Source organism: Apteryx rowi, unplaced genomic scaffold (genome assembly GCF_003343035.1).
Source record: "Apteryx rowi isolate R43461 unplaced genomic scaffold, aptRow1 scaffold_72, whole genome shotgun sequence".
Taxonomy (NCBI): Eukaryota; Metazoa; Chordata; class Aves; order Apterygiformes; family Apterygidae; genus Apteryx; species Apteryx rowi.
The window spans coordinates 34,667-54,079 of NW_020451005.1; the positions used below are offsets into that span (position 1 = coordinate 34,667).

At 35.9% G+C, this 19,413-nt stretch overlaps 1 protein-coding gene across 1 annotated transcript in view; it reads left to right on the forward strand.

Annotated features, from left to right (window-relative positions):
- Positions 1-19,413, forward strand: part of LOC112976363 (lipopolysaccharide-responsive and beige-like anchor protein) — a gene marked incomplete at its 5' end in the record, with an annotated part of 360,077 nt that overhangs the window by 32,664 nt on the left and 308,000 nt on the right. Inside the window, 4 exons of the mRNA XM_026087491.1 lie at positions 207-314; positions 2,880-3,057; positions 3,718-4,162; positions 14,847-14,980. Of these exons, the coding sequence (XP_025943276.1) occupies positions 207-314; positions 2,880-3,057; positions 3,718-4,162; positions 14,847-14,980 (865 nt within the window). The remainder of the gene's footprint in view (positions 1-206; positions 315-2,879; positions 3,058-3,717; positions 4,163-14,846; positions 14,981-19,413) is intronic.

Consider the following 19,413-nt stretch of genomic DNA (forward strand, 5'->3'; position numbering starts at 1 on the left):
TTAAATCTGAAATGCATATCTGATCTCTGTGCTCTGGACACTGCAAGTATGATGTACAGTGGCGAGTTGTACACAGAAGTGTTTTTTCTCCAAATTTTACCCACTTAAAACAAGCTAAAAATTATTAAATGCAACACTGCACATGTAGTGATTCTTGGTAGAATGCTTTAAGAACAGAATCTGAGGCAATTGCTTTTCTTAAATAGAGTCCAGTGGACATTGTGACTGGTGGAATTTCTCCAATACGAGACCATGACAGACTTCTGCAGGATATGGATATTAATCGGCTTCGAGCAGTAGTATTCAGAGACATAGTGAGTTACAAACAAAATTTTTTTTTGTTAATAGATTCCTGTATATATATTTGCTGAACACTTACTATGTGTTACGTAGTTTGCTTAAACTGAATTTACAAAAATTGAATAATGCTCACAGTAACTAGGACTGCATAATACTCTGCAGCTCTTGTAGTGTTGGGAATTGGATAGAGGGAGAGGTGAAAATCACTGCCTGCTGGTCAGGGTCTTTGGTGTGTTCCTAAGAGCTGACTCTCTGGAATTCTGCCTAGAGCCTTCAAGACTCTAGTATATTAAGGATGTTGTGTCTAGTACAAATACATACTTTCACATGCTGTAAGTAGACAAATTACTGAATATTCATAAAGATGTTTATGTATCCTTTTTGAGAAATGAGTATCTTTCTGCCTAATTACAAATTAGAGGTCAACTGTGATTCCTTTACTTTCCCTCAGAGGAACCAATTTGTGTGTGTTATATATGTGCATGGGGGTTTTTTTTAGTCTTGAATTGACTAAAAATAACTTTGCCCTATGTCAGCAACTTTATAGCTGATATGGCTGAGGAAACTGAAATTGATTGCTCAAAAAAACCCCTCTGTAAGCAAATGCAGTAGTTATAATGGCTCTGAGTCACTGGTGGCCATGAGCTTGGATGCTAGAACTTGTTTTTCAGTAATTGGGCTATTTAGCAAGTATAATGATTTACACAGTGACTTTTCTTCTATCCAGAATAGTGAAGGATCTTTCGTTTTTGTCTTTACAGTAATTATTGATGGAAACAAGCTTCTTTTAATCTCTATTTTGGTATCAGTGTGCAAAAGAATAACAGGAAGTGAATCTTCCATACTAGTGACAATAATCCTAATGATTCAATCTTCAAAATTAATCACATTTTATATACTCAATTTTTCTTTTAAAAACCCCAGCAGGCACATACCTCTGCTTTTTGGCATATCTAATTCACCAGGTTTTCTATTTCACAAAAATGTAAAATGATGCAACAACTCTGCTTTTCTGCTTCTGTGTTGAGCTGTAGAGAAAAAGTAGACTAAAAGATCTGGAGTATGTTTTATCTGAGCTGTTTATACCTGCCTCTAAATGTTCTATGTTTGATTTGTATGCAGTTTTTGAAATTACATTCAGCACATTGAAATCATGCTAATCACATTTCTACCTGTATAGGAGGAACTCAAATGATATTCTAGTTTATTGCCTTAACCACTTAACCACCATTAGTAGTACTTCCACTAGCATATGAACTTTAGGAGTTCTACAAACATCACAGAAAAAAGTGATAAGAAAGAAGTAGCTTGGTTTCACTGGACCACAACTTTAAGTACATTTGGAAACTGTCTTGCAAAAACTCAACTAGGAAAAAAATTCTTTTTAATCCTTACCATTGTAGGGGACTTCCATCAACCTCACATTGTGCTTGCCTGATGTCAGCCTGTTAACAGGTTACTTTTCTGTCCTGTTCTATGAAGGTTAATGATTTGGGTGGGCCTGAGAGGTTGTTTCTTGGGCATAACAGATGGGACCCAGCTATGTTTTCTATTTCTTTATCAATAATGTCTCATTAACTTCTCCCAGTACAGCTTATTAAAGAATTCTTTATGGAATGTGGGGCTTCATTAAGCACTCAGATCATGATAAGATAAGCTTTATAGTTTAACTTACTTTCTTGAACTGCTCAGAGGAAGGGGAAAATTGCATGCCACCTGCAATGGTCAATGCAAGAGAGGGTGGGGGGAAAAAAACCCAAACTTTCTTACACTGATTGGTCAGTGAGGACCCAAATATTCAGTCCTCCTGTGATCCCAAAGTGTACTAAGCTTTGGTAGATTTTTTGACCAGAGTCTAAAGGGAACAGGCTTTAGCCAAATCCTTATGTTTAGTCAGAAATGGCTATGTAGCTCTTTGCTGTCTTTCACTAGGAGTGACTGAGTACCTGGAAGAGACATTTGGCATAGCTCATATTAAGATCTATTTTTAAGTTTTTTTGTTTTTGTTTTAATCTCTTAATGAAGTTACACAGTAATACAAATGCATGCTTGCTTCTTTTGTTTAACTTCCACATAATACAGTACATCCATCTGGATAATCTGAAAATGAAATGAAACCTTAACTCAGGTTCTGGAGTTTGTTCCACTTCTTTCAATAATATATAATAATTTACAAATGCTTTTTCAGTTTTGTTAAATATGCTTGCATGGCAGTACCTCACAGCAAATGCTGTTAATATCTTGGTAAATTTGAGGAAAAGTATAGTAGCCGAAACACCTGTAAATAAATAAAGGGGACCTATTCCCTGCACTAATTTGAAGCATATAGTCAAAACATATAACCTTAGTCAAACTTGGCATATTTATGTAAGGAAAATGAAAGGATTAGTGCCACTTGAATAGAATCGTTATATTCCCCTGCTTTATAGATGAGGCAAATTGTGACTAGAGAATATTGTTCTTCCACTGCTGAAATAATCAGCTTACTCTCAGTCTGTTTATGGTAGCATACTTTACAGAAAAATAAGCATGCTGCTGAAATTGTAATGTAAAATCTGTGTATGTGTCTTTTTTTACAGGAGGATAGTAAACAGGCTCAGTTTTTGGCTTTGGCTGTAGTGTATTTTATTTCTGTGCTCATGGTTTCAAAATACAGAGATATACTGGAACCCCAGAATGAAAGGAGACCACCAAATCATAGCCAGTCATTCAAGGCATCAGAGAATGGGAGTAATGAAACTACTGCTCCTGCTACAGGTGAATTGTTAGTTATTTGGCCAAACAATATTTTTAGTGTGACTTACCTATCTTAAGAGTCTGTAGAAGTCCATTTGAGATTGTATAGAAATATACACATTCTAACCACTTAAATAAACAACCATATAGTATCTAATTTGCCTTAGTATTTGTGTGCAGCTTTCATTTGTCTGATTTGAGAAGAACCCACAGATTTTTGCCATGTAGAGGATGGTTAGCCTTGGTGAAGTACCTAAGTATTCATGAATGTTTATTGCAGAAGGACTGCCATCTTGCTTAAGGTTAAATATACATAAGCATAGACTGGCTGCCTTTTGTTTTCACTGTAAGACTGTATTTTTCTTTCTCCTTCTACTCTTCCTTCAGGCAATCAATTCATTTTCATTCTTTGCATGTTGAGTCAATACCTTCTATTTCTTTGTTTTTTGAATTTTGAATATTATAAGCTTTTTCAGACTTCCCAGAAATTAAAAAGATTTTTTTTTAAATGTTTCAAGCTTCTTTATTAAATACTTACTCTCTAATTAGGTAAGAGGGGAAATACTTACAGCTATTATTTCACTTGTCACCTGTTGGTGTTACTTTTTTAGAAGCAGTGTGATGAATGCAATTCTGTTAATAATGAACTTAAAATGTGTTCTCTATGTTTGGGATGAATAGTTGTAGAAAACCCATCTACTGCTCTCGGTGCTTCATCTTCAGCCTCCAATGAAGATTCTGAAAGTACAGCATCTGTACGAAGAAGGGACTCTGGTCTCGGAGAGGAACCAGCTTCAGGTCAAACAAACAGTTCAGATGGTGTTGCTGAAGAAGAACCTCTGAACATCAGTGCGGGTCCGGATGCTGTCAGTGAAGTACTATGCACGCTCTCATTAGAAGTAAATAAATCTCAGGAGGGCAGAAGTGAGGCAGGAACTAACAATAGTAAGCCTGCAACTTCTGTGCCAGCTGCAAAAAATGTCAATGTAAAGGACATTCTGCGAAGCTTGGTGAGCACACCAGCTGATGGGGCTACTGTGGATCCTGCTCTTCTGCCACCAACTTTCCTTGGAGCTCTTGGGGATGCAGCTGCTGAGCAGCCTGTACAGTTCCATTCCTTTGACAGGTAACGTAACTCCTAAAGTATTTGGGCTAATTAAGTTTGCTCTAAGGATCAGAAAAAATCACACTTTGGTCTTAGCAGATCATGTGTATAATGTCATATAGTATTTAATATAATCAAGATAGATTTACAAGCAAAATCCTTGACATCACACATGTTCATCGGGAAGGCATTGTGGTATGCTCTGCAAATCATGGGATGTTATGGTGTCCTTTGAAAGGAATTGGTATAGAGTACTTTAGTGAGGCATTATGAGCAGTTCTGTAGTCCTCTCACAGCTATGTGAGTTGTATAAGTCATGACAAGAAACCATATGTAGTGTATCTTTGCCGGAGGAGCCGTTATAGCAAGAATAAGGTATATAAAGAAGGGGAGCAGTCTTTAATTGCGATGTTCAGTCTTCAAAAGCCTGTGGAAATGAAAAATGACTAGTGATTGGGTTTTACCTGAAGGTCTCAAGGGCAGCACTGCTTTTTAAGAGTTAAGTCTTGTGTCTCCATGCATGTTATAGCTCAGAAACACTATGGCAAAAGGGCCAAGGAATAGCCTAGGAATGATTGTAAGCTCTTCTTTTGTATTTCGTGTTTTCCGGTTCCTAACAACTGCAGCACTTACAAAGCATTACTGTCTCCTTCTATCTCCTCTGTTGCTGTGCATCTCAAATTACCCTCATGATCATTGTGCTTTCCCCTTTGAAGTGCTTCTGTGCTCCAGTGATACACTTACTGAATCATGTTACGTGCCATAGTTAGAAGTGCTTATTCGAGCAAATAGTTTTTACAAATCCTGAAAGACTGGTTCTTCTTTAGGGGAGCATTTTACATTCAAAAACCCAAGGTTTTTTTACTGGAAATTGCTCCACTGGCACCTGGTGTTTTGGGTTTTTCTTTTTTTTTTTTTTTTTTCCCTCTCTTCATATTAATGGTAACAATGTGAGATAGAACAGTTGAAATATCTGCTGAAGTAAGACTGACACAGATCCATGATATGTCAGGATATGTCATTGAGCTTGCAGCTCAATGCGGCAACTGATGAATAAGCATTTAAATTATAGGTCACTACTGTCATTTGCCATTTGAGGAGATTCTCAGCTCACTATCTTCCTGATCACACTTTTCCCAGTTTGTCCTAAGTCCTTAATTCTTAAACGTTTTAAGAAGAGGAACCATACTTCTTATTTTTCCTAAATTAGGAATTGGCTCATGATCTAATAAGCGCTGTTACACTGTGCATATTTAGTTAATTTCAAAAGACCCAAGAAATAAAATGGATGTTACATAAATTATACTAATAACATATAGATTAGCATGTGTACTGATCATGCCCTATAATATATGCATTCCTGCCTTTAAAAAAGCCTTAGTCATACCCAGAAATCTTGCAGTGGAGCTAGTGTGAGGAGTCCCTTGTCACTGAACCAGTCTCTGATTCTCTGCTTATCCATGAATTTCCTTTGGCACCTCTATGTCTTTGCAGCCAGCCTGTGTATGCCTTGCTTGAACTAGCAAACTAAGACTACCCTTAGGTAGAAGTGCCACTTTGTCGGTGGTGTGGATGCAGTTGTCACAACGCATCATCTCAGCTCAGCTTGCCATATCGCCAGGAGGGAAGAGGTATGGTGCTTGTTTGACTAGAGTTAGACACAGATGGCGTAGCCTAACCTTTGGCCCCCTTGCGATTGTCTCAAAGTAAATACTGTATTCTGCTCATAGGTGCTAAACAGGAGATGATGTTTTGGGGCAGTGGGAGGATGGAGCCAGAGGGGAGAAAGTAGAAGAGAGACTGAATTTTCGTAGGACTTGTCATGCCTCTCTGTCCCTGCTGCTGCCCAAATGCTTTCAGGGACTCCCTATAAAGGCCTATCACTGGTCTAAGAGCAAGCAGACAATAGCATGCGGTTCTAGTCTGTGACTCATGTTTTTCCTCAAGAAATTCTTATCGTTCATTATTGAGTGGTAGAGATTTTAACCACAGAATGACATGTGTCTGGAGATCTGGCACAGAAGAGCATGTTGGATTTAGCAATTATTTTTTTAGCTATTGCTAAAACGAAAACTGAAGGTATGTGCTGTTTGTGCAAATCTTATTGATTTGAATTGGTGTAAAGCAGGTTAACTAGACAAGCAGTGATGGAGCTCTTGCAGTCGTCATACCTGATGTAGGTAGATTATGCCTACAAAACCTTCTTATCAGAGGAAACTATGTGATTTAATTTGATAATGTGTACTAACAAAATACCGTGCTTCAACAGCTGCCCTTCAGTCACTTGTAGTTCTGTGCTGTTTGTCTGTTTGTTCTGTATAGTTACAAAGCCAATCAAATGTGAAAAAAACCCTTAAATTGCAGTATATGGTTGTAAAGCAAGTCCCTGAAAAGCTGAACTACTTCCTGTTTTGCCCCTTTTCCTTTCCATTGCCAGACTATTCCAGATGGATTTTTTCCTCCTTTTCTCACCTCTGAAGTGCCAGCCATTTTTAACCACAATTCTGAACGTGCTCTTACTTAACCTGTAGACATAATAACTGTATTAGATACTGAAAGGAAAAGAGTCTGTTGAAGGAATATATAGACATGTAAAAAGAGTGCTCGAAACTGTGATTGCAGTGCATGGATTAAAGTAGTAGCCAGGAGCGTGCTTGTCAATGGAAGAGCAGAGGGTATGTGGAAAATAGACGCCTTGACTTTTCATTTCCTTGTTTTTGTAGGGGTTTATATAGTTACCTTAACTGCTCCACAATGATGACTTGAGGGTATTAATTTCCTATGACTTTCTATGTTTAATAGGTGGAGCTAAATATGTGAGGAAAAGGTCATGAACTAAGTAAAATATTTTGTCCATCAACAGTTGTATGTGACCTCTGATATGTCAGCAGCTGTGTGTTTCTAGGTGGCTTAATTTTTCATTTCCTTGCTTTTGCAGGTATATCAGGGAGACAAAAGTGCACTTAATGAATATATAAGTAAAAGCCTTATCCTTGGTCAATTATGATCTGGTAGTGACATGAACAATCTTGCTTCTATGGTAAATATGTTGATGTATGATAGGGTATTTGCTAACTAGCTAATAAATCAGTTAACCCAGAAGATGGAATAACTGTGTATATATCACTTTAAATAGAAGCGTTTCATAGACAGAAAAATTTCATGAATACTTGAAGGTGATTGTAACTTTGTTTAGAGCAACTCTGCTTAAAATACAAGTTTATGCTCTGAAATAACATTCTGAGACAAATGAGGGAAGGAATTGTACTAGGAAAAAAAAGCCTTTTTACAAGAAACTAATAGAGTTGGAAATAGTAGCTTTTATCTCTGGGGGTATGCAAAAATACCAAGGATACATTGGGAAAGTCTGGAAGAATAGACTTTAGGATGGTCTCTAACTTTCTGTGTCTGGTTTACATTTAATGTATCATCTGAAGGCAAGCACAAGCTCTGTGGGTTAACATATAACTTTTTTTTTTTTTTTTTTTAATTTAAAGACACTGTTAAAAGTTGTTCCCATGTAGCAGTTTACCGGTGGGGTATCTCTGGGAATTTCAAAGCATCTCTCTGATCCTGCATTTATCTCAGGAATGCTGTGTCAGAAATCAAAACTCTCCTCATATCTTAAGGATTATCAACTTCCCAGCCATAGCTGGAGAGTATACAGTAACAGCTATGTGAGTGAAACCTTGCTGAAAGGCTGCCAGGTTGCAAGGCTTTGCAAACAACTAGGTGTATGTGTTCATTCCCATGCCAAAAAACTTCCCCTTATCTTACGTGAAGATACAATCTCATGATTCGTGGGTGCAAGGGGTTTATCGTGATAAAGTTCAAGGCTTGCATTGGCTTTTTCCCAGGATCTGTAGGGACATGAATTAATGGTCCAACTTAGTGTCCTACAACATCAGTTTTCTTATCTGGTAGTAATCCTCTAGAAAAAAAAGCGAGGCAGGAAAGCAGAAATTTCTCTTCAGATAGTTTAATAAAACCCATATCCTGTAACTTGCCATGTTTATTGTGCAATTTAAAACAAAAATTTCATTACTTCTGGCTCCTACTGCTCTTTGTGGAAACATTCAATAATCATGTCATTATAGGAAGCTGATGCTGAGGGTTCAGAGGAATATAGGCTCTTAAATCGTGGTCTTGTGCTGTGGAGCTTAAATCTGCAACTTATAGAATAGATATGTTAATAAGCTTGTTTATCTTTTTGGAGCATTGGCTGTAAGCTGCTTGGTTTGCCTCAGCCTATGTTTATGCATTTGTCAGTCTGTGGCATGTGTGCTCCTTTGTAATGGCTGAATGTCCTATTTCTGTTAAATTTCATCAGAATCATTTTGTGTATGGAATTAATACAATTTAGACTTCATTGATATGGGCTTGGAGTATAAAAAGAATGAACTTGTTGTTTACAAGATTAAGTTTACCAGGTATAGCTAGAGACAAAATATGAGAATGGGGGATCTGTAGGTCAAGGACCAGGTGTATGTGCCGTGACGAGAAGCTCAGCTCTTTTGGCACGCTGAAAACTTGTATTCTGCAGGAGCTGATGAGGCAAACAGTTTCAAGTCTTCTCCCTGCCAAGCTGATTTTAAAGCTCTCACAAAATGTTAGAGAAGACCTTGTATTCATTCTATCATCCCTTCTTTTTTTTTCTTGTGTCTCTCTGATCTCTGGTTTTGAGAGGGTCTCTTATTCTTCCTTTCTCCTTGGGAATTTCAAGAGGAACATAAGAGAATGGGTATTATCTACAGACAGCAGAGCCCATAGAATGACCCTGACATGGCAGGCTGCTTTTCTGTCTCATAAAGTAGAGGTAAAAGTAAGTCTCTGATCCTCTTTATTGGTCTTTTGCTCATTGCATAGGAGCCCTGCAGAAGTCATCATTCTGGTAACCTGGAACAAGACTAACTTCTGCTGATTTTGAATTAAAACCTTTATCCCTTAGGGAAACGGGCAAACTGTCAACTTGTGTTGCTCTTCAATACTAAAAATGGAATGATAAGAATCAAATGCTTATAAATTCTTGCATGTCAAGAGGAATTAAAGTTCATGTATGTATTTTTAAATTATAGTGAGATCATCAGTTTGGCCTGGCCCGTGTTGTATAAGGGGTATTTGACTCAAGCCCAAGGAAAATTTGTAACTTAAAATGCATTTAAAATTAATGGCAGACTTGCCAACTTCTGAAAAATAAATATTTAGGAAAAATATGCTCAAAATTTAGTAGGTATTTATAGAAATTTTGCGTCTTTGTTGAAACAAAAATCAGTGATCTGAAAACATGAAAGCTTTTCAATAAGTAAATCCTTATAGAATTTGGCAGAATAGATCATTCTTGTGTAAGCCTTTGTCTGTTATGGAAGTCAGTGTTCAGCTCAGTGATCTGTGCTCATTCAGCAGTGAATAATTGTCTGCAACACGAAGGCTTCTTACACTTCAGCATAATTGGGACTAATAACACGCTGACTTTCTGGCTAAGATGTATTTATGGTGGCTAGTGCTCACTATGCCTGACCTACGTTTATCAGTTCATATGCTCAAACTCCTGCTTTAAACCTTAAAAATTCCTTTTTAAATTTAAAAAGGAAAACACCCGATATAGTCACATCAATGAGAAAACTAAAATGTGATATTTATCATAGTGCTTGAAATAAGTCTTAAGAATATTTTTGGTACTATTTTTCTAATTTATATTTATCCTGTAGCTGAAAAGTGTAGAGTTAATTGAAATGGTGTGATAGTTTGAATGTTAAGGAGTAAAATTTATTGATGGTTTTCTTTCTTGTGACCAAGTGGTGGTCTTTGGCTCTAGCCATGTGTGAAGTTGCCTAATGTTTATTATTATTCTGAGGGAATTAATGAATGATTACAGATGTTCTAAAATATATTATTTTTGTACGTCTAAAGAATATACTGTAATGCCACTTATTTATTAATATTTTATCAAAATCTATAGCAATATTTAACTTTGTAAGCAATATTTATCAGTTTAGCTACAAAAAAGACTGTCTTCTCTGTGTACTCTATAAAAAGAATGTACCCTATAACAGGAGAGAAGCTGAAAGCCCATTAATTTTTTGTAAGACACTTTACTGATAAATTTATTGATTTAATAAGTAATATGCTAAATACTCCATATTTTTCACATAGTTTATTTACTACATTTTTGTAATCTTGATTTTCCACTGTTCCATATATGTCTGCAAATATCATTTATTTTATTTACATTGTATTAGCATTTAAATAATTTTTTGATAGAGGCAGACAAAGGAATCTTGAAGGTTAATGGCAAATATTTGTATTTTTTGAACACAGTCACATTTCCACCTGAGTTTTCGGAGAAAATATCATATTATTCCACAAAGAAGGAACAACATATGAATTTCAGAATTTAAAGAATCATGACCAATGTTTGTGCTTCAAATCTATTAATTTGGTTTTCAGTATATGGCAAATATGAATCTGTATGTAATCGCAGAGCCTTACTGTCATACCTTGAAGAAAGCCTGGAAATGAAAATTCCTAAAATAAATCCTTTAATTGTAACGTTGGTTGGTTGCACTGTTGAAAGGAAAGATTACATATTAGTAAACATTACATTACAAATAAAGCAACAAAGCCTAGTTATAAATATGCTAAGATACTTTCATATTCTAGTTCATTGTTCTTGAAATATTTTTAAGATTTTTGAGTCAGGAGATTATGGCAACTGTCCAGGCGAGAGAGAGAGAGAGAAAATACATTCAGGGTTTGGGGTTTCCTTGCATCACATTTTTGGACTCTTGAGGACAATTTCTGGCACTTCCTTTGGTTGCATGCCTCAGACTGTCACTGCTGTCAGGAAAAGGGACCTTTTTTCCCCACCAAAAATACTGTTTATTTGATTTAGGTTGAGAAAGTCTGAATCATTTCAATTGACTATTGAAGATCACTGTCTAAGAAAACATTCTGATCAAAAATAGAAGTCTGAGTATAGAAAACAGTGTAATGGTGAGTTGTTCTAAGGCTCTATTTTCTTCTAAGGTCTAGACTTTTTATTATGAAGAAGCTGTTTCTCCAACCCCTATACTGTTGCCTCTTGTCTTGCTGAACTGTTATGTTGCACTGCAGGAGTCACTGGCTGAACTGCATCATGAACACTAGCTAGCTTTCTAAGTGAGCTTTTAATAAAGGGGACTGTGGTCTAAGTGGCCTTCAAATGGAGACATCATGGTAGAATTTAAGAATTGAATTTTTTAGTTTTAAGAAAAGCTGAAGCTTTTTGTATTTTATATGCATGGTTTTTCAATGGGGAATGAAAAACAACCTAACCCTCTAGAAAATGTACTCTGTAAATTTTGTCAGAAAACTTTTACTGGGAGTCAGCATCTCTTGCTCAAAGCATGGTGGTGACTGTATATGGAATACACATGCATGCGCGTATCTGCTAAGGCAGCATAGGTTCTTCTGTAGTTCAAAGCTGGGAATGTGTAATTATTTGCTTATATTCCTTGAATCAAAGTACATTCATGAGTATGCTAGATCATTGAACTGTGTGGTTCTGCTGAAGTATAACTTCCTTTTCTGCTTCCAGTATAAAAGGAATGATGATGTGTAATTAACCAAAAAAAGAAAAAAGAAAAAGCCTGCTAACAGCTCTCCTTTGTGTAGTTGTTTATTAGTGTCATATTCCTGGTGCTAGTAATCCTTAACCTTCCTTAAGGGAATGCTAGTGCTAGAAACTGCAAATAATAATGGAAGTGTTAGACTGTAATCCCTTTTTTATGTACTTGATGGAAAGTCAGTTACTGAAGATGAGAGTACCAGCTGTACTTGCATTACCAAAACTCTACAGGTATGTAAAAGATCTTAAAAGGCAAAAGGGACTGGTGTGGTCATTTACTGGGACTGATTGTCTGTCGCAGCCCAGGAAAAAGTGACCTCCAATTCCTTTGCCTGTAATGCACCTCTCCTTGGATAGCTATAGAAGGTCTGGCAACTTGCTGAAACTACTCCCTCAGTGCAGCTATGCTTAAGCACACTGAAGGTCAGTATAAGTTTACAGGAAGGAATGATAATATATAGTATTGTGTCAGGAACAGCAGGGAAAATGGAAGACTGTTATAGTTGGAATTTTTTTTTTTTGTGTCTCTGTTGATTGTCAGCTACAGATGAGCAGTGTTGAGGTAACAGTTCCATCTTTACGCAAGCTTTCTTGCTCACATATAATTCTGGAATTGTTACTTGCTATGTAAGAAGCTTCTGTAGTAATTCTCTCCTCTTTTAAGATTCCTTCTTGATCATTCTTGTATGTTTGTTTCCATATTCTCATCCCAGAGAGGAAGGTGTAAAATATCTAAAATTAGTAAAAGGTTAGCCTTCAGCCATTTATATGTAGTATTTTTAAGTACAGGGCTGGGCTGCCCTTTAAGTCTTGAAATACCAGATGGTTCATAGTTCCTGGGGCTCTTAGTAGAGTCATAGTTACAATCAGTAGTACTCATAGGCATTTAGAAGGCAAAACAGTTCTGATTTGATGATTTGAGAGAATTCTGAATGACTTTAAGCCCTGGAAACAAAAGACTTTCTAAATGTAAAAGAGACTGGAAGGTTTTTTGTTTGTTTGTCTGTTTGTTTGTTTTAACCATCAAGTTAATTGATGTCTTCCAATTTTTAATTAATTAATTTAGTAATATAAGCTAGATATTGTTTTGAACTGAGACTACTATATGTGCACAATTACCATCTCCATGTGGCACACAAATTTGTGACTACATATTCTCCCACATCACCTTTGATGCAATATGATTGTGGGTGTATTAGTACCAAACGGATAATTGTTTCTGTAACTTAGGGGGTGAACAAAGAAGTGTTTCTAGCTCATATGTTGAGATTCTCTAGGTTCCGCATGAGTAGATGTATATTTGGAACATATCTGTACAATTTGGGTTAATATTCTTGATCTGTATTTCTTGATCTGGATAGCTTGAAAGTACAAGAACTTAAAATCCGGTGAGGGAATATACCCAGATTTCAGTACTGGATCCTGAACTTTGGGGAAATGTCCAAACATTTACTGCGTGTGGATGCGTCTAGTACTCAGCAAACTTGCATTCGTTTCTCAGACCCTTCCTGGTATTTGAATGTGTTACAGAATAGCAGTCACAGTTTCCAGACAGTGAATATCTGGTGGTGTGGGTAAGATATCCCCGTCTTATACCTGGGTAATGAAAAATTGGTACATAAGGCAGATATAATTTAGAAGATAGTGTAAATATATAAATTCTTTTTTTTTTAGTCCACTGTTTATGTTTTGGGAAACATGACATGAACATATGAGCAAAATTCATGGTTTAGGCACGATATCTTGACTTGGGGCTCAGGTGTTGTTGCTTCTATTTTTTTGGTATATAGTTAACATTAGCAGTCACCCTTATAATGATATGACATGTGCTACCTTCAAGTATGGTGGCTGCCTACTCCTGCCGTTAAGAATGTTGATTTAATCAGTAACATGGTCTAGCTCCTGTGACATCCTTTGGTTGGAAGAAGAGAGTCAATGCAGTCTATTTTTATTTTCATTCTAGCAAAAATGATTTTAGAAATATTTGATAGAACGCTTTTGACAATTAGTATCACACCCTAATTTGGGTCAAGTTTCTAAGTTACTTTATTTAGCAAATGAATATTTTAAAGCTATTCAGGGAATACTTTCCGTGTGTAGTTATAGTGCTGTCAACAAAAGATGTGATTAAATAAATTGAATGTTGAAGACTTTCGGCTTACGGTTAACACCAGGTAATTAAAAGTAAGCGCTGCTGTGGGAGTGCATTATATATCAGCTGTATTCTTTACCTCATTAGCTGGGTTTTTGCATGTTTATGGAGCTAACTTGCAATTAAAAATGTCTTTAACGTATGCATAATAAGGCCTTTTAGGTATTTGGAATAAAGTACTACAATTTAATTGAAATTGGTATAGCATGAATAGATGTCTTAGTAACATATGAGATAAATCTCCATGCCTAACTTGACACTCTACATCTTTTTCTCTTGTGTAATTTATATTGCTGAATATAATGCCTGAAGTTTAATTTGTATACAGAAGGGAGATTCTCTCTTCAGCTCCTAAGATTTTGATTTATCATATAAGTAAAACTTGACTGATCAGATATACTAAAATTTATGCAGTACTTATGAAGTTGTGTGAATGTTAATATGTGCACACTGACATTGCTGTGTTTAGACTATCATATATGCTTCAATTAAGTCTTCACTTCTACTGATGTAGTATAATGTCTAGGCAACCCTCAATGTTAAAAGTTTCCTTTAATGCTTTCTTTTTGAATACTATGATATCTTTTTTAAATAGTTGCCTGAAGTTTAAAAGCAAATCTCAGGGAAACTAAGGTAAAAAGTAAAACCTACTTGCAGGCCTTTCATCCTGCTAATCATGTAACTATCCACTTGTTTGTCCATGGTTTTGTAAAAGTGAATTGAATATTAAGTTGTATCATGAAAAAGAAACAAGAGGGAAGTAGAAAGTGTCTTCTAGGTTAAGATAGATTGCCAAAGATGAAGCATAAGACAATGGGGAAGGAACAGTACATTTATTGTTGATCCTTTTGCAGGGCATAGATATATACGTGCTAGATTTGTAAACAAGGATCGTGATGTGTGAACCTTCATGCAGTATTATTTACTAACTTTATGTCTTCATATAGGAGTGTTGTCATACAGCCGAAGAAATCAACCATTTCCTCTTCTACAGCTACTATGGGTATTCCTGCAAATGCTGTCAGTGTGGTTTCTTCATTAGATTCATCCCAGGCCCTAGATTTGGCAGGAGAATCTCCTGGTGAGTAAGGGTAAATTAAACAACTTGGACTGCAACCCTTCCTCCCTTGCTTCCCTCTCATCACCCCTCCAGTATGAATACAAATGAACAAGTTTTTGTTATATGATTTCCTGTTGAAGGCAAGATGTTTTCCAACATTTATCTGCATATCAAAACACTGTAAATGAGTAAAATAGTTTTTCAGACATGAAGTCATTAGTTGCCTTCAGTTCTAATACTGATTAAAATATATATTTTATAGATATTATATATGTCTACATATCTATCTATAAGTCTTGCTATTGTAAGAATAATGATGGTTATTACAAGATATATATTCTTTGGGGAAAATGTGTCTTAGTATGCTCAAGGAGGATGGTGTTTTACACTTTCTTTTTTACTATTGGAGTGTGTGTGGTATAACATGTCCTAAATTATCAAGTCAGACAACAGGGCCTTGGAGACCTTTGTATCATTTGTGTGCATCTTTGTCGTGCACCCTCATGTAGTGACTTGCAGGCCTGCATTTGATATCCCTGTCTCTAACAAAGACCAGTACCAGATATTTTATAGGAAAATAAAAGTGACTTTAAGTTAAACTGGACTGATTGTGCAATGATATTACACGTGTTTGTGACAATAAGAACTCATCCTTTTTGATATTTTCTAACAGTTTACCCCTCAAAGCATTTCATTATTCCTAGTTTTGATGCTGCAGCTACACATAATTAAAAATTAACATTCTGTTTTAAAGAGTTTTATGAGAAAAAAAATAATGTTGTATTTGATAATTTTTTGTTCAACTTTTTTTGTTTTTTCCTTTGTATAGCAGAACAAATGCAAATGTCTGATCTTATTAATGCAGTATTTGTCATAATTTCAAAGTTTCTCAATGAGTTATTTAAAAGCAGGCATACTATATTAACTTATTTTTAGTAAAAGCAGGATATATTCTTGAGACTACTTTTTTGTTACCTTTTTTTTTTGTTACTTACCATAAGTAACTTACTTATAAAGCATAGGGTATTTTTCCGAGACTATATGTCTTAATGTAAGTAGGACTGAAAATTATACAGAAGTGCTTCCAATAGCTTTAGCCTGATGTCCAGTTCAGTGTTGATGCCTGACTAATTGCTTTGGATAGTTTTTTCATGGGGGACAAAGTTGAGTAGGTTGTTTATAAGCAAGTGATCCTTTGAACCTTAGTCTTTCTGGCCTTTCCATAGGGGATAAATGATGTTTAACCTTATATGCTGTGCCAAAAGCATACTTTTCTACTTAGCCATGTTTAAGTTGCAAGGCTCTCATAATTGTTTGTGCCCATGAAGTTAAATGCCAGGACTTTGAACTGATTTGCATCTTAATCAAGGGAATCTCAATCTTTGCTTGATTGCTGGATGTTTCTTTTCACTGTTTGAGCTTTTTGCTTCCAGTTTTGCTGATCTTGTATACAATTTGCGAAGACTAAGAAAAAAATTTAATCCATTCTTATGTGCTGTAATACTCATGTGTCTAGATGACATTTGCTGTTCTTTGCCCTCCTCAATTGTCCATAGCATTTCTTGGGGAAATCATAAAGGTTTTTTTCCCAATCATGATGTAGAAAAGAAAAACCATTGAAGTATAGTACGCTTTTATTCTTTGCAAAAGGGAGAATACGTTTTGTCCCTAAAATTGCAGGCAGTAGCACTATGCTAATCTAAGGGTAACATTTAGACTAGGAAAGTCAGTTGTGTTTTAAAATGTTACAGTTCTTTAGGGAAGACTCGCTTTGAAAAACTGATCTGTTTTAAAAATAATAAAACCTTAGATACTTTGAAATTGTTGATTAACATAATTACTAATGTGTTAAGTTCTTACCTGTTTTCCCAGGTTAGATAGCAGCTAATTATTAAAATTCCTGAAGTCAATATTTATTTAATTTCAACAGGAACAAATCAGATGAGCACTAATTTTCATATTTACTCAATCTTTTAAAAAAAGTTTTTTTAAAAAAAGTGCTTCTGTGCCTGTAAAATGTATAAGAAATCCAGACAATAAACAATACTGATGTAGTTTGTAATTGTGTGACTTCCAGAATGTCTGGGAGTTTTGGCAAAAATTGGACATCTAATCTGAACTGATATGCATAAAAAGAAACTAATCAGGATTAAAAATAGTAGACATGTTTAGACTGGCAATCTATTTAATTAAAAGAAAAAGTGAAGGGATAAGTGAAATTGTGCCTTAAACCGATTAAAATGTGAGACTATTTCTTTTTCTCCCCAGTAGAATAATGTCACGGAAACAAAAATTTTGTGGAGCTGGAGTAGTTTTTATTTGTATTGCACATGTAAATTGCACACATTTAAATTTGAAATACTGTTCTGTAAAATGACTTTGACTTCTTGATAAGAAGAGACAAGTAGCGATAAGTTTACTATAAAAACAAAATAAAATGTTTCTCACTGAGTTCAAATCGCATGTTTTTTCCACTAATTTTTGTCTTCATGCAACAGAGAAGAGATGGGCTCATTTTTTTTCAGCTAACATTCATTTTAAGCCTGTTTACTTAGTCGTTAAGAAAAAGGTGAATTAAATCCTGTCAAAAAACAACAGCCTAGGGGTTTCTATAGTGAATATTAATTGTGGTCTTTTTCACATTCTAAATCAAGGCTATGTATGTTGCTACATTTAAGAATAGCTTTCAGTTGCTTTTTCTAACCTCAAAGGATTTTTTTAAAGTGAGTTTAATATGCATTTGTTTGATATGTTTTTAAAACTGATTAAGCAAAGAAGCCTTTGCATGTAATGCTTTACTTTGTAGACCTGAGTCACTTTACTCCAAAACAGAGATGAAAGCAAGATATGGACATTGAAGTGGGATTAAACAGCAAGCGACAGTGTTTTACTTGTACTGTGTATATGAGAATAATTTGTGAATAAATTCTATCTAGTGCATGAATATCCTCCACCTGCAGTTATGATATCAAAATTGCTTAACTTAGTTAGAACATACGTTGAAGTATTAGGCAGTCTGTATGATTCAGAGCTCTACATTCCCATTTATGTACGCTCGGAAATTATCAACCTGCTTCCCAATATTTTTTCCTAAACATTGTGTTTTGCCTGTAGCTCAAGGTCTGTGAGTATCTTACCGGATAACCCTTAAGTTTGTCCTAAGCTCACAGAACTTCATATAAAGTGGATGTGACATGTCTTGGCCTTCCATAGGCAAAGTGTTGACAGGTTGGAAAGATAACCATCTAAGCTCACTCTGTTCCTCTGATGCTCTGAAAGAGGGTGAAAATGTGTTTTGGCCTCAGACAGCATGGCCTTTTAGCAGGAGACATTTCTTCACCTTTATTCACTCAAGCTACTGAATATGCCATGGCACAAAAAGCTTTGCTTGCTTACAAAGCTGCCCCTTGTGGTCTAAACTTGTTGGTTAGCATGTTGCTGATTGCCAGTATCGGGGTCCTTAGTCTGCTGGAATTGCTGTTCCAGTTGTTGCAAGATCCTGAAAACGAATAAACCTCAAGCATGTGGGAGAAAATAAAGCCTCTTTGTGGCCTATGTTGAATCAATCACTTATCTCTTATGTAGGGTGCTACTGAGCAAAGGAGTCTGACTTGCTGGTAATTGTCTAAAGAGGAGGAATTTAGTTGAGTTGTTTCTTCCTTGAATGGACTTGTAGTCTGAGTGTGAGATTTGATGCAGATGGAGATTTTATAAATAAAATGTCCAGGATGGGCTACTGGAAAGGCAGGGCTAACCTTTGGAAAGGCAGAGCTATTGTGAATATCCTAGTGGGATGGTTTTGCGTTTTTTTGTTTGTTTGTTTTGGTTTTGGTTTGGGTTTTTTTGGTCACTTAATTTTTCCTTTAAAATGTTTCAGTTGCTGTTGTAATGTTCTGCAGTGATGTGAACTTCTTTGACTCCCACACTGTTTTGCAGTTTGCATTCTCACTGTTGTTTTCTGTGATGCTGAGTTTCCCTGATTATGTACTTCAAGGATTTCCCATGCCTTTTATTAATGTTTTGCTCAAAGAAATGCAGTTTTGAGGCTTCATCTACTATTCAATTTTCAATTGCTTGTTGAAATACCATTTTTATAAAGAGAGAGTATGAAAAGTTTGTTGGAGGCAGGAGTAATTGCATTTTGTCCTTGCTGGCGTCCTGAAGGGAGAGAGCACTGAGAAGTCTCCCTCAGCTTCTTTCTTCTACCTCCTCCCCTCATTATGTGCAAGTTACCTGTCGAGTTCTTTGAGTTTCACTTGTTTTTCCTCTGAGCCACGCAGAGTTGCTAGTGGGATTTCTGTTTCTCCTGATTAGAAGCATCTTGTGTTCCCCATAGTGTGAAGTAATAAACAAGGCTATGTCAAAAGCTGAGGTGAAAAAGGAGACGAGGGTTTGGAAAGAACCTGGAAATAACCATTGACAGGAGAAGATAAAAAAGAATGAGTTTGACTCCT